Below are 15669 nucleotides of genomic sequence, written 5' to 3'. Positions count from 1 at the left end.
AGCCCGCACAGGACGATTACGAAAGAGCTAATGCTCCTCGGTTTTTTAGAGGTTAAGCAGCACACGAGGGAAGGTAGCTGACAGCTTTGGTGCTAACAGAACCAGACCGGGTCCACATGCAGGAGAAGCTTTGGCAGCACTCACACAGCTAGTTTTGTTGCTCAGCTCCAGCTCATGTTCCTGCTGTGCTGCGGACTTGGCAGAAGTTGAGTCATGGCTGGACTTATAAACTTTGAGGATGAGAAGGAGGTGAAGCAGTTCTTGGACAACCTGGGAGTGGAGTACAGTTACCAGTGTTACAAGGAGAAGGACCCTGAAGGTAACCACAACCCTGAGCTGTTCACAGACCAGCGGTGCCGAAACACGGACCCTCAAGTGTTGTTAAGCAGACTGCCTTAAGCTTTGCTATTTTATGTTGTTTCACGTTATTCTGTGATATAAAACTGTAGCATTTTATACGGCTATGTTGTTATGTAATGCTGTGAGATAAGGCTGTTTAATGTTATTTAAAGTTATGCCTTTTATATTCTTATGTCGTTCTTTTCATTTTTTGCAATGTTATTTATTTAATTTAATTTACACAGTTTTAAGTTTATTTTAAGTTATTCTTTTCTGTCATTCCAAGTTACTTTATTTTGTTGTTGACGTATTTTACTGTAAGTTATAGCATACTGTTGTTTTAAGTTTTGAGTCATTTTGAGTTATATCTCAATAACAGTGTAGGTTTTTAAAGAAAGTAGAGATGGAGAATAAATATAAGATAAAATGGACACATAAAGAACAAACAACATGCATTTAAATCATATATAAAAATCTTTGAGTCATAGAATCATAGTTTTAGTTTAATGCTACTTTGTGATGACATGTTGTTATGTTTGCCTCTGTGTCACTAACTTTCTGATGCGTCTCCTTAGGGTGCCAGAGGCTAGCAGACTATTTGGATGGCGTGAAGAAAAACTACGATTCTGCAGCACAAGTCCTGAAACACAACTGTGACACAAACGGACACTCGGAGAGCTGCTACAAACTCGGAGCCTACCATATCACCGGCAAAGGTATGTGAACAGTCCGCTTTTTCGGAAGGAAAGAAAGAGCGCCCTCACTCTTATTTCTGCCATCTTTCAATCACATGGCCTTAATCAGGCTTTAAAGTTACTTAATTACTGCCTCAAACGTGTAAAAACGTCCTACAGAGTCAACACTGTCATTAGCAAACATAGCGTCTAATCAAAGACAATCACTTGATTTCCAATCAGTCACATTAAAAACTCTACATGGCATCGTAGAAAAACCCTGGACAGCAACTGTGACGTATGGTGGTGGAGGTGTTATGATTTGGGCTCAGCTTGCAGCTACTGAGTTGACCTCGAACCACTCCGTGTGTCAGACATGAGGCCATCAGTCCAACAAATAAACTTAGCCAGAATTGTTTTCAAACAGTTTTTTTAGATAACATTTCTGCCCTGACATGTAAAAACCCTAGAACTGAAAGCGGGCGTCCCTTCTCTCTCACCAGCAATGATTTTTCAACTTTTTTTTTTTTTTCATGTCAGTGTTTGAAATAGATTTATTTTTGCTTCAACATTTCAACGAAAACTTTTCTTTTGGTTTTGTTAGCTGGCCTTTCGTTGTTGTAAGCAATAGTTAAAGTATTTTGTCTTAAATATTTTGCTTATAAATTCTTGTAAAACAAAAGTGCAGTAACACCTTCCCAGCAGGTCTTTCTCATAGAGTAAACCAATAAGTAAGATGATGAGGAACAAGTTCCTCTGGATGCTTTTTTTAAAATTTATTTTCCTTTTGGTACCCAAGTATGAATCAGACTTCTGGCTGTTGTACATATATATTCTTAAGTTGATAAATTCCTAATGTATTCCTGATCCTAATCCTATTAAAGATACAACGATTTAATTCATCTTTAACACATAAAATCTCTAAAAATGAACCGTGGGATGTGTATGGACTGTTTTTCTGTTCAAATATAGCTGCATTTACTGTTTTAAATTAATGTGATTTCAAATTACATTTTTAGACTTTAAATGCGTTTAGACTTACAACAGATTTCTGTCGTCTTAGTGAGTCTCTGCTGAATCTGTGCACCAGGTGGAGTGACCGAGTGTCTGAAAACCGCCTACTCCTGCTTCGTGCGCTCCTGCAACGCTGGAGGAAAGAAGTCCATAGACGCCTGCCATAACGTCGGTCTGCTAGCCCACGACGGGCGAGCTCTGGACGGCGGCCCCGACGCCACGTTGGCCCGGGAGTACTACGAGAAGGCCTGCGCCGGCGGCTTTGCTCCTTCCTGCTTCAACCTCAGCGCCATGTTCATCGAGGGCAACGCCAAAGGGCTGCAGCCGAACATGAGTCAAGCCTTCAAGTACGCCAGCAGGGCTTGCGAACTCGGACACGTGTGGGGGTGCGCCAACGCCAGTCGGATGTGCAAACTCGGGGACGGCACGGAGAAGGACGAGAAGAAAGCCGAGGATCTGAAGAACCGAGCGAGGGAGCTGCACGGGGCAGAAAAGGAAAGGCAGCTGAAATTTGGGGAGTGATTTTAGACACGCTGCTGTCAAATGATGGCTTGATTGTTTTGGTTTTTTTTATTATTATTTTTACGCTGCCAAGCGTTGTTTCGCCTCAGGCAGTTTTATTGGAGTAAAACGGGATAATTGCAGTTAAGCGATACCAGTCCGGTGTTTTTTTCCAAAGCATCTGTTGAAGATTGTCAGAACTGTGTACATTTGTGTCATATAGAAAAATGTTGATGTCCAAACAATAAATGAATTAAATTCAATTTTTTTTTCTGCGCTTCTACAATTTGTAATCTGTAGTTGTTAAAATAAGTATAGATAAGGTTACAGTAGTAAAAATGTTAAGAAACAAAGCACAAGAAGGTGTTTGCGGTGTTGTTATTACAACATTTTTGAGCTGTTCTTTTTCCAGAGTGAAATGATCTTATTCTGGGTACACATGTTCGAGTTTATTGTGGATTTTATGTAGCGTGAAAATGATTAACTGATTAACACCAGATGCACAGCTGATGATATTTAAATGTCCCCTGATAAGCTGCATCTCAGTCATAAACTACTTAAAGATAACATCCAGTGACAGGAAACATTTGACAATTAAAATAACAGATAAAAATAAAACTTTTGGAAAATTCTGCTGAAAATTTGAGAACAATTTTTGAGTACTCGACTATACCAACCTCTGCTGAGATGCACCTGTAGTAGTTTTGCTTCTACCAGACTGAAAATAAAAAAGGAGTTTTACCGCAAGTGACCACTAGAGGGAAGCAGAATCAAACACTTGAACTTTACTCTTATTTCAAAGCCCCATGGAAGCGTTCTACTGCACCCTGCCTGCAACAATAAACAAAGAGAAACGCGGTCTCCATCTGTCAAACTGACACTGTACTAGTCAACAATAATGCCGAGACGGACAAAAGATCTCTGTACTTGAGGATACTAAAGGCAGGTCTGCTGAGGATGATGAGCAGCCTGCCCCAGTTAGCACCCTGGAAGCTCCGCCCGTCCGTCCGCTGTGCGCCTCCTCAGCTCTCATTCAAAACACAACACAGCTGTTGCGAGACGCACTGTTGTGCTGCGGAGCGTTGTGGTTTATAGAAAACTGCGAAGCGCCGTCCTCTGATGTGCCCGCTGGAATACCATCAGACGGAGACAGAGGAAAACGGGGCATTTCGGTGAGTTACCGCAGATAATGGCCCGGGGGGGCAACTTGGATATCGTGAGCCGCATCATTCGGTAATTCCCCGCGCATCAGACGTCGAGCTAGCTAGCTAAGGCAACGTTAAATCCCCATGGACGGATTTGGGTGTGTTTGTTTTTATTCACAGGATGCTCCATTTTTTTTCTAATTTTTTTTTAAAAAATAGAAGCAAAGCACCGTGAATCCATAATGAAAGCGTGATTAGAAACGACACGCTTAATGCAGGGATAATTTTCTTACGCAGACTGTTGGTATCTGTGGCTAGGTGCAGAGATGTATTAAAGCTTTTATTTTATTTTTCTTCACTCAGCCCAGGTGAGGTTAAAATAGCCCCTCCGCAAACAGAGAGAGGGAACGGAGAGGGGTTTGATCTGATGCCAGCAGTAAATCATGCGCCCCCTCCTTCTTTTACAAGCTAGTGAGTCAAGCTAGTTAGCAGTATTTGTGACTTGCTAATATGGAGGCGTAAAAATAGCAGCGAGGAGACTCGGAGAGTGAGAATTGCTGATTTTTTTTTTCTCTCTCTCTCTTTCTCTTTGTTCGTTCATATTCAGCGTGTGATTCAAAGGCCGCTGAGTTTACGTGGGGCAGCCAGTTTAGTTAGCTCGCTGTTAGCAGCCACTGCAGGCTCAGTACCTGCTCTCTCTTCCGAGAGCTCACAGGCGATAAACCCCCCGCACAGCTCCCCTCAGGCGGGGAACGCTATGGGTGTGGCGGGGGGTTCACCCGCAAACGATACCAAAAAAGCAGCCTTGGCTTACCCCAAACTTAGCCTTAGCATATCGGGGAAAGCTGTGTGACAGGAAAAGTAGGAGAATTTTGAAATTGGGAAATGGGCCAAAAGCTGTTTTCGACCTGAAATTAAGTAGACAGTCGAAACTTAAAAAACAAAACAAAAAAATATATATAAATTATGTTTATTTTCTGTTAACATTACTGTGGCTAAATTAAACAGTCTGAATCAGAGATGTCATCACGTTACAAACTATCAAATAATGTATTTTCATTTTAACTTTCTTTAATAGACCCAACACAAAGTAGCACTTAATTGGGAAGTGAAATGAAAAGCATACATGGCTTTCTTTTTGTTTTTTAATTTTAAATAAACACGTGATGAGTATGACGTCTATTCTAATTCAGGATCTCTGTTTCTCCATTACTTACAGAAACACCCTGTGCAACTTCTTTTGGGGTTATGTCTCTACCAGTTTTGCACGTTTGATCATTGCGCTACATTTTCTCCCAGACAGAATGGATGGGGAGCATCAATTTTTTAAAGTACATTTCTATGTCTTCCCCCGTCTTCTCTTATGGTTTTTGATGTAGACTTTGTGTGACTGTAACACACACATGAATTGGATTGAAGTACTAGCATTGTGCCTGTAGGTTTTTGCTTCCTCCATCTTGTGTCTTTTGTATCCTCGTCCAGGATTGCCCTTTTATTTACCTTTCCCATCAACTCTAACCAACTTCCCTTATTTCCTGCTAAAGAAAAGCATGATGCAGCTACCACCCTGTTATACCACGAGGATGGTTAATGTGAATATTATTTTTTCTCCCCGTGGACCAATAAAAATAAAATAAAATTCTTCTTTTAAATTTAATATATGCAAACCTCCTTATGGGATTTCTTCCAAAATTCTGTTTGTTCCCGCGACTTTTTGAGCGCACAACTTTCCACTTTACAATTGTGGATTGCTCTGTAAAACACATTGAAGATGGTGGTTGTAAAGCGAGATAATGTGGAAAACGTTCTAGGGGCATAGTGCATGAATATCTGATGAGGGTTAACTTTCCTTTTGTTAATTTCTCTTTGACTCTCAGCTGTTTGAAGATGCCATATGAGTGGTCAAGAACACTCGGTTTGCACCGCAGTAAACGTCCTGCGCCACCCTGACTAGAACTCGATTTTATCCGTTAATGTTTCCTGATTACCGTTCAGATTATTCAGAGAATAGGGTGGACCACTGTTTACAATTTTCAATGATTTCTTATTGTGAATTGGATAAATAAAAGTAAACCACCCATGGAATGCCTAAGCGTTTTCTAGCTGCTCTATCGACACGTTGCTCTCTGTTTGCTGCATAATAGCTCTAGATGTGATTTTGAAAGACCTATGAGAAGGCTCTGGGGGCCTCTTACTATTGCGTTCCCCTCTACACCCTCACACACAAACGGCCTCCCCCCTTCTGTGACGTCGTATCTCCCTTTTCTCCCCTCAAGATTTTTCTTTTGAGGAATTCAAGAACGATACATTTCGATATTTCGTACGACTGTGTGAGTTTGTTGTTCTCAATGCTTCACAAATTACCCAGAGGTCTCGGGTTCAGACTCATGACTTGGCGTGCCTTTGTACAGAGCTGTAGTGTTATTCAGAGGAGACTGATGCAATCCCGCTCTTTTTTTTCTTAACCGTCTTCCTTGACATTTAGTAATGTGCAGAGGACATTCTTGGAAGATGATGACAATTCTGAGCAAGTTCTAAAAGCTTGGATGTTTGCAGTGCTTTTATAATGACATGTTTAAATTTCTGCTCCTGGACTTTGAGGGGTTTGGTTCAGAATTGAGTGAAAGTATGAGAGCCAAGTGGTGGAGCCTCCTCGAACTTAGCCACCAACCTGGGTACTTGTTACTTAAAGCTAATTTCATGGAATCGAGACTAAACATTCAAAGTACTTCTACCCTAAATGAATACCTCTGATCTCTGCTTTTGTTTAACTGTTTGAATCTCACTTTTACTGGCTTTTGATCGCAGGTTTTCCTTGTGATTCCTTCTCAAAGAGCTGACAGTAAACTAGTTAGATTTTTACACAACTGGCAGCCATCTTGCTAGCTGCTTTCATTAAAAGGTGCATTTGAGACCAACTTCAGTTTGGCTGTAAAATTGTGTCACAGTCAAATACTTAACAGCGATTGTTTTTCAGCTTTTTCAGACAACAAAATGCAAAATTATTTCGGTTTGGTCTCCAGCTTTGAGTGTTTTCAATACGTCGGCATTTGGTATCTTTACTTTGCTCAGAAGCATTCTCTGAATTTTCTTGTAAAGTCATAATATAGGATCTCCCTCTATACTGATGATGTACCATTGTTTACAAACCCCAGAATTCAATTCCTGCTCTATAATCGGTTATTGAAATTTTTTATTACTCTGCGTGGCCTTATCTCTGGATGTAAAATTAACTGTAAATCAGAGTCTCAGCAGATGCTAAAAAGCTTTATAGCTTTATAGATTAATCTTGGCATCAATTAAAATGGTGATTTCCTGTTGAGAAAATAGTTCTTCTTTGCCACATTTCCTGAAGGTTTTGAAGGTGTTGGTTAAAGTTCGATCACAACCTATACATCTACTTCAAATTAATTACGGCTACAACTAACGATTATTTTAGAAAATAGATTATTCAAACAATTTATCGATTAATTGGATTTAAAAAAATTACACCTTGTACTAATTTTTAATTTTACCTCTAGCTATTTTTCATACATTTTTCAAAATACAAAAAAAAATGCAAATAAATAATTCAATTCTAAATGGCAAAATAAAGCTTTTAATGCCTAAAATGCAATCGTATTTTCCTTTAGTGAAGCTAAAACTTCATCACCTGAGTTTTGTGTAAAGAATATTGACGGACAAAGGTGTTTTCATCTTGAATGAAAAATATACACATATTGCATAGTTTTGGCTTATTTACTGCTACGACTATGCTCCTTCAGCAAATGGCCTTTTTTGAGTCTGTATATTCCAGTTATTCATCACACTTAATCTGAGTTGTTTCAGCCCTAATACTAATACTAACTATGTAGGAACGCACTGACTTTGCGGTCCTACATAGTCATTAAAGCTGTGTAGGAACGCAGTAACGACACAGATTCCCTGTAACGTAATCAGGACGGCGGCCGGTTGGAGGAAGCCACCTATCGGTAGCTACACACCGCACCTCCACTTAATCCCAGCGCTGCCTGACGAACGCTGGCCCGTCTGTCCAGGACTGCGGTGTAACTGCTCGGCCCCAGGTCTGCAAATGTGATTAGTCGGAGATTACATCTCTGCGTGTGTGTGTGTGTGTGTGTGAAATGAAACTCCTCTCTCACAATCAGAGCTTCGTGTTTACAAGAGAACAGGATAAAATGCTGAAGGGGCCTCTGCGTCATCGAGTGCAGAGTCCTGGTCTCTCAGATTATGTTCCTCCATGCTGAATTGCATCACGTCCCGTCATGGCAGGCGTGTTTCTGACATCCTTGTTGTCGGCTCTAGATGCGTGAGCAGGTGAGTTAACAAGCCGTCTTCATTTTGGCCGCTTTAGATGATCTTTGAGCCTTTTTTTTTTATTTATTTATTTTTTTTCCTTTAGTCCGCGTCAGCCTTCTTCTCTGCGTGACCTCCAATCAGGGCTGTAGCTCTGTTGCCACGGTAACTTTATGCACGAGTCTGGCATATCCATTCAGCACAGATGGAACTGAGAAGTCACATGTCGTCACACACTTTTTGTTGTTGTTTTTTTTCTTTTAGCAACTTCCTCTCTTTTCCTGTCGGGAACAGGCAAACACGGTCTGCAGCGCGCGACGGCTTGTTTTGGAACACTGATAAGAGTATTGTGGACCACTGTGGGTTCGGTGAGGTCTTTGTATCAGCCGGGAGTTGGGTGAAGTGGGTGTCGTGGATGCGGGGCTCGGCCAGCGCCTGATTAACTGCGTGCACGACTGCGTGCAAACGTGCAGCAGGACGATAAGAAGGGAGGATAATGCAGGATTCCACTTCTTAAATCTCAGAGGCTTGCACCACGTTGCAAGGTGCAGACTGAGCTACTTGCCTTTTTATTTGCTACGACGTTTAAGGAAGTAATGCTACGGTGTCTCCCCTCCTCCCCTCTCATTGTTTGTGTGTGTGTGAGTGAGTGTGTGCTTGCCATGTGGTTCCTGTTGTGTTGTAATCACAGCTACTGTTTAGGAGAAGTGGAGGCCACCGAGAGCTGCTAGCCACAGGCAGCGTTGTAGCACAGAGGGTCAGGCTTAAGCTAGAGCAGAATCTCAGTCATTCACACTAAATACACAGCAGGGGGGGAAATATGTGTATGACTTTGATTTGATCCTATTTTACTGTGTTGCAATCATAAAATCTGACTGAAAAATCTTTAATACATTTATTCATGAGGGAAAACGAGTCCAATATAGGAAATAATTATTTATTATAAGATCACTGGAGGTGCAATTCTGGGTAACCTTAACAATTGCTATAAAATAAATGTTTTTTTTTTTTCATGTTGCTAGTTTTGTTTTTCTCAAGTTGATCAAAGTTTTGAGGAAAATCTAATTTTAGAAACCTAAACAAAAAAAAAAAAAGAAAACTCTCCACAGTGCACTTTTAAAGAGCTGCAACAAAAAGCCAATTAAATTATATCCTGTCGGTAATGGGACCAAAAAGGCTTTTCTGGCATAAATCCTAAATGTTAGCGTGGAGACTTCAACTTGGGGCTGGGCAACAAATCAGTAACAGCATGTATAGCGATTAGACACGTGATCAGTATCAGTAGAAATCTGTCCGATACCGTGTTTAATAATTTCACTGGACTCCGATTCCAGAAACACGCACTGCATTCTGGGGGATGTAGGCAGAGGAAAGGCTTCACCTGCTCAACCTCACACTGCTAGCTAAGCTAGGTTGGTGGCATCAACTAACTCACTCTTATTGGTCACCTAGCAACAACTTGTTGAGTAACTTGCAGTTTCAGGTTTCACCATTGTGCCTCATAAGTGCTTAAAAATAAGAGGATAAAAAGAGGACAACAGGAACAGGAAAGGTCACATCTCCAGCTTGGTAGTATTTTTAGAGACTTGAAACAAAAAACATGGCAACAATTATTAATACTGGCTGATATGAACATCTTTGGCCAACTTAAACCACATACTTTGGTCAAATGAGCCTAAGATTGACGCCTTTCCATTTTTGGGTTTTTCCATTCCCTATGGGTTTGGTGTGACTTTAACGTGAAGATGGCTTATCCGGAGAAATAACTTGCCCTGTTCTTACTCATTTAAACATTAAATTCCACACCCTTGATACCAGTACACTCACACTGGTCAAACTGGAAGCAGCTATAAAATGTTACACAAACTTAAACTTTTTGGTGTTTCAAAAAAAGCCGCTTCATTTGCTCATGTTTACACTACAGATTCACAATATGTCGAATTGCATTCGTCATCACAATATGAGTTTGTTCAATCCCAGAGGACTGTGCTATCCTGCGACTAGTTTTGATCTAAGCCCAACTTGAGGCCCGGGGGCCAAACCTGGCCCACCGTAGCTTTTCATGTGGCCCTCTGGACTCGAGATTACATCAATAAGTCCTTCCAGTTTTTCACAAATGTGCAAAATTCACACAAAATCAGCGGATCCCCACATTTTACCGCATATGTTTTCTCAAAATTAGTCAAAATCGTCTGGTTTAACTGACTGCTGTCTCAGCCTTATGTGGTGTCAAGTTATAGACCATGATTTCTTTAACCAGTAATAAAAAGTCACATTCAACACCATATGTTAGTGCTAATATCATAATAATTTCTTACAAATATTCCTACATAAACACCACAAAATCTGTGATTTTGATTACCAAGAGCATCAAAAACGATCACAAAATCCTATTTCTTGACAACAGTTTGGTTTTATCAATATATTCTGGCACAATCAGCCCTTTAAGAACATTCATATTGTTGATGCGGCCCAAAATGGAATTGAGTTTGACACCCCTGGTCTAATCAATTATCACGTTCCCCCCGCCCCCACTGAAAAAGAAAAAAAAAAACACGAAAATGTTGAATTTTCCTCAGAATTTCAGTGTGACATCCCACTGCAGTAAAATATGCACTTCTTTTAAGGCGTTTTAAGCATCTGCCAGTAAGTGTGGCCAGCACTGCATGTTCCGAGCTTTCCCTCCAGTTGGAGAGAGAGCCGTTCCTCCTGTCTGAACATCCTGGCCAAAACACTGAGCCGCACTTTGCCTGTAATATTAACATGGTTTTAAAATGCATTAGACAGTCGGTGTCTACAGTTCTGGACTGTTGGGAGTGCTTGTGTCAGTGAGTGAGTGAAAACAATAGACCTTAAAGTGTGTGGCGCTTTATTATCATTTATTGACCGGACTGTGTTACGGCTTCCACGTGGAGAGCTGCAGGCGAATATTATTATTTTTTTGATTATTGTTTCTTTCATTTACTGAAAGGCGAATATGTGAGAGTTTGGGGAGAAAATTGGTGTGATTTATAATCGGAGATGACCAAACTGGTGTTGCTGGATAAGCCTAGTCAAATCTCAGACGACAAAACTCTCCTTGCACATTATGGTTGCACGATGCTTGTTGAGTAGTTCCTCATCTGTATGTAACGTAATATTATGCACAGCAGAGCGGTTTCGCTTTTTGTTTGTGTTTGTTTTGGTTGGTTCCACCATGTTCCACATGCAGCAAGAAACTGGGTTAGAGAAAACCGCCCGGATCAGTTTTTCAGCTGGGATTGGATATTATTAATGTTATACCCCTGATTTATTTATCAGTGAAACAACCCATTTTTGGTTTAGTCTTGTTGTTTTTTTTCGTATGCAACTTTTCTTTCTCAAACCTATTTGAATGTACCATAATCAAATTTTAATGTAGCTCTTTATGCCAAATCTACATTCTCCAGTCCTCCTCTGTCCTTGTTTGTTACAGTTCCAATTAGTTTAAAAGTTTCACATTTTAGCTTTGATTTTGAATGTGAGAGTATCTGTTTCTACCTTTCTTGAACTGCATGTTCTCCTTTTATACCTTTTCTTTTTTGTTGTTTTGAATATTGTCTGTGAGAAATGTGTATATGTCCCACTGACAGCTGTGCAGGCATCTTCTGGGCTCTCTCTCAAACATGGATTTCCTCCAATAGTAAACTTTTGCTGCGCATTAATAAAACCTGAGTATCTAGTTCAAATGGTTGGAATGTCTTGTGTGCACCAGTGAAGGTAGCAGTGTTTGATTTTTCTGGTCAGCAGTGAACATTTTCACTCAAAATCTGCACACTTTGCAGTTTCTTGCAAAAAATTTTGACCTCCTGACCTTTCTCACATCTTGTAATTTTCAGTATTTATTGGACCAGAGTTTAGTGAGGATGACTAGAGAGAGCATGTTTGACAATCAGCTTTTAAGATTTTGTAACAGATTCTCCACGGGATGTAGATCTGAACTTTGACTGGGCCACTACCTCACACTCCAGTTTTTATTTTTGCAGGTTTTGTTTTCAGGACTTACTTCCATCCTTTATTTCCAGCATCTGTTCTCTGCTAAAGAAAAGCGTTTTCTGGCATTTTAAAAACTCCTGCAGCCTCAAGTTCTGCGATTAATCCACAGCACTGGAACAACGTGAATCCTCGTGTTTTTAGAGCATAGCAAGTGTCAGGGCCGTTTTTCTTCTACAAATAGAAATCTTTTATACACCGGCTGAAATGAGCATAAACAGACAGACTCCTCACCCTTCCACTTCCTCTGCATATTGTCCTGATCCACCGGTTTGGATCAGACATCCGATGGGTCCTTTCTGGCCTCGCAGCGTGTGGCCTCATCTATCTGTCTCGGAGTGCTTTGGCTCGCTGTGTGAGCGCCGGCTATGTCATGGAAACTCGTGAACTCGGGGGGGAGGGGGGAGAGGGAGGGGGCCGCTCCGCAGCCAAAGACAATATATCACACGCAGACGTGGCTTCGGCACTCCGTTCTTTTCGTGCTCACCTCCTTTTCTGTGTTCTGCTTTTCGCTTTTGCACATTTTAACCCCTAAGACACAGCCAGCTTCCTGATTTTCTGCTAAAGCGCACCAGTTAATTGCACAGATGTCGGAGTCAGCCGATTGTATTTCACTCGACTTCCTCCGATTATAGTGACCAGCAGATGAAATGACCTTAAATCTCAGATTTTTTTTTTCTTTTACATTAAAGGAATCAAAACTAAGCAAATCAAAAGATAAAGTTGGATAGTTTGATTCAAAACCACTACCACTATAAGCGAACCTCCAGGATATAATTATCTTTTATGTGTTTCTAATGTAATGATGTAATTAGGCTCATCATGATAACTTATTTTTCTGGATGATAAATTGTCTCAGGAATTATTGCGATAAGTGATAATATTGTTGTTTGGAGACCATTTTCGAGTAATTGATGATGGGATAATGTAAGATTTCTCTCTTAAAGACTAGTAAACTTTAATTTTATACACAGTACTCCTCACCTCCACTGGAAGACATTTAATATTTCCAAAATAAAACTCAACAAACAAAAACGGCAAATAAAAGAACAATTTAATTTCTTTATGTTTAAATGTCACATTTAAATGTTTTAGATCATCAGACAAAGATAATATGAGTAAACAATAAAAGCAGCTTCCACATTTTGATGGTTTTTAAGGGGGGGAACAAGCTACCTATACCAACCTGAACCTACGTGAAAAAGTATTTACCCCCTAAATCCTAAATCAAAAAATTTGACCAAAGTGGCCTGTGAATACGAGGATCTTTTTCTGAAATCTTGGTCTTTTATTTAAATACATATTTTTATTCTTCATGTTGTTGGACAGATCAGGCAGCAACCTGGCCTGGGTTTGTCTAGGTGAACTGAACCCAAAAAAATCCCATCCAGTTAACTACAGTTGGAGCGTGGATGATCCCTTTTGTTTTTCTTTTTTTTTTCCCCCTACATAAAGGATTTTAAAACTGAGTTTTCTTTTTACAGTGTCACAATAGAATATGTTTGATCTAAGAGAGGATGACAAATACTTTTCATGAACGGTTAAGGATTCACAAATGAAACTGACACGTTCCCGCGACTCTTAAAGGGTCCATTCAGACTTCTGTGACTGGCACTCGTTTCCTGTCGCTGGCGTCGGGTTTCCCGCAGTTCACGTCTCCGCTTGCAGCCGCGGGCTTGTAGGTGCATGCCCGGAGTTCCACGCTCGACATCGCCAACTGTCAGCGTGGGAATGAAGTCACTACATTGATCACGTTTTCAGAAAGTCATCGCGTTATTCTGTTGTGTTTGTTTGGTGCCAGTTTGAAAGAAACTGATTCAGGGAGGTGTGACTGTATTGCTGAATGAACTTGACGGACAGGCTTGCATCTGATTTACCTTTGCTTCTCAAAAACAAAAGGTTGGGTAAACCCCAGCCAAAGTGGGATTGAAAGGATTTCGTGATGGACAGCAAAAGCGACATTTCTGTCGGTAATGCTGTCTCGAGGGAACGCTGTGATTTCTGCGGCAACACGCGCTCTATGGGAGAGGAGGATCAGAACAAGGGTGTGTGAAGAGAGAGCAGAGAGGATGAAGAAGAAGAAAAGCGGTTTTCGGGGGGGAGGGGATTGAAGCGGTACAGCTGTTTCTCCCGTCTCAGCTGTTGCTCTTCTTATTCGAGGCAGACTCTCTTTCTCCCTTTATCTCTCCGACGCACGCCAGCGCCCTAACAGGAAGAAACACACTGTGTAACGCCGTCCTTTGCTCGGAGAGGAAGATGAAAGAGTCTGCCCCTCTCCTGCTGCTATCTGATGGGAATCGTAACTCCTTCTCCATATTAGTACGCCAGGCCAGTCAGCACCAGATATGGAAGAATCCGAGCGGATCTTCCCGTAAACGCAAAGACATTTGAGGAAAATCTTTAGCATTTTTTTCTTTCTTTTTTGTCCTTTTCTTCCCTAAGGTCCACTGTGTGTGTTGCCGGTGTCACGTTTTATTCCTCCCCTTGTGATCTCTGACCCCCCCTGACCTTTCAGAGCAAACAGCTCTATGTGTGTTGGTGTGTAGTTCGAGGGTTCTTGAAAGGTTTCGACTCTCATTCTCGGCGCTCCGCTAAAAACAGGTGTAAAGTGTTGACACACTTTGATCGCAGACTTCATCATCTGCTTACTCTGTTTTTACTTCATTTTCTCTCTGCTTCACCTCCTTGGTAGCACCCACTGCAGGTTTCACTTCTTTTATTTATTTATTTTTTAACTTTCTGGTGGTGGAGCAAGGGCAGTGCTATGTTAGGGGAAGTGAGGCGTGCGGTGCAGCCTCTCGCTGTGTGGAGACCCGGTTATCTTACTCCGTCTTGCTCAGTTAAGCAACTTCAAAGTCACTTGAATTTTCAGGTTAAAAGTTGCTGAAAAACATTCTTTGCTTCGCTCTTTCTGAAAAATGTATTCACACCCCTTTTCGCCCCTTTACATCAACTAAATGTGACATGTTGGACCCAAGTGTAAGGAAACCAAAATGTTGTTTTTGAAAGTTTCTTAAGTCTTTAAAGTTTTTTTTTTTTTTTTAAGATGTACCGCATTTAAAGTCGCAGTTTTTTTCTTTGTGCATCTAGACATTAACAATTTTTCACAATTTTTTGTGAAATGACTCAAATTCATGGAGACTAGAAAAACCAAGTGGACAACAATTTTCAAGATACATCACAAACTTTGTCATTCTAACATGAATAATCTGTTTTAAGCAGTCCTTTTGTAGCTCTGGTTGTATCTTTATGACCAGTTGTTGCCGAAGGCAAACTTCAACACCACTCAAGTTTCAAACCGTTTATTTTTGTCTGTGTTGTCCTTTATTTTGGGTGCCTTCACACCAGCCCTGTTTAGTCCACTTTAAACGAACTCCAGTTTGTTTGTCTAGAACACATATGTCAAAGTCAAGGCCCGCGGGCCATATCCGGCCCGCAAATCAATTATCTATGGCCCCCTGAATGATATTTAATTACTATGAGAACCGGCCCGCAAGCCAGAGCCGCCCGYTCGTGTTTTGCCYGCAAMCACTACATTTCCCATAATGCAACGGTAGCCCGCGAAGTGACTACAGCGCGCCCAAACGGCTTCATTATTCATCAGCTCAGAGCCTCACCCCGAACATTGATGAACTTGTACAAAAGATGAGACACCTCCAAGTATCAGGCTCAGCCTCAGACAAGTGAGC

At 41.0% G+C, this 15669-nt stretch overlaps 2 protein-coding genes across 6 annotated transcripts in view; both read left to right on the top strand.

Moving 5' to 3' along the window:
* Nucleotides 1–50: 50 nt before the first annotated feature.
* On the top strand, nt 51–2789 carry coa7 (cytochrome c oxidase assembly factor 7). Its single transcript, XM_008407317.2, has 3 exons — nt 51–319; nt 915–1055; nt 2104–2789. The coding sequence occupies exons 1-3, from the start codon at nt 214–216 to the stop codon at nt 2547–2549; spliced, it is 693 nt and encodes a 230-aa protein (XP_008405539.1). The 5' UTR covers nt 51–213; the 3' UTR covers nt 2550–2789.
* Nucleotides 2790–3382: 593 nt separating this feature from the next.
* ralgps2 (Ral GEF with PH domain and SH3 binding motif 2) overlaps nt 3383–15669 on the top strand; it is a 100312-nt gene continuing 88025 nt past the window's right edge. The window contains exon 1 of one of the 5 annotated variants that reach the window (XM_008407327.2): nt 3383–3700. The gene's annotated coding sequence lies outside the window, so the exon portion shown is untranslated. The remainder of the gene's footprint in view (nt 3701–15669) is intronic. The other 4 variants (XM_008407320.2, XM_008407328.2, XM_008407329.2 and 1 more) reach the window with 4 other exon arrangements.

This window comes from Poecilia reticulata, linkage group LG4, assembly GCF_000633615.1.
Source record: "Poecilia reticulata strain Guanapo linkage group LG4, Guppy_female_1.0+MT, whole genome shotgun sequence".
Taxonomy (NCBI): domain Eukaryota; kingdom Metazoa; phylum Chordata; class Actinopteri; order Cyprinodontiformes; family Poeciliidae; genus Poecilia; species Poecilia reticulata.
The sequence above is the reverse complement of the archived record's forward strand: the minus strand, read 5'-3'. Positions and strand labels throughout refer to the sequence as shown.

Excerpts from the sequence above, each read along its gene's own strand:
- coa7 (XM_008407317.2), top strand. The coding sequence starts at position 214 with ATGGCTGGACTTATAAACTTTGAGGATGAGAAGGAGGTGAAGCAGTTC. Across the intron at positions 320-914 it reads CAAGGAGAAGGACCCTGAAG|GGTGCCAGAGGCTAGCAGAC; the intron begins GTAACCACAACC and ends GCGTCTCCTTAG. Across the intron at positions 1,056-2,103 it reads CTACCATATCACCGGCAAAG|GTGGAGTGACCGAGTGTCTG; the intron begins GTATGTGAACAG and ends TCTGTGCACCAG.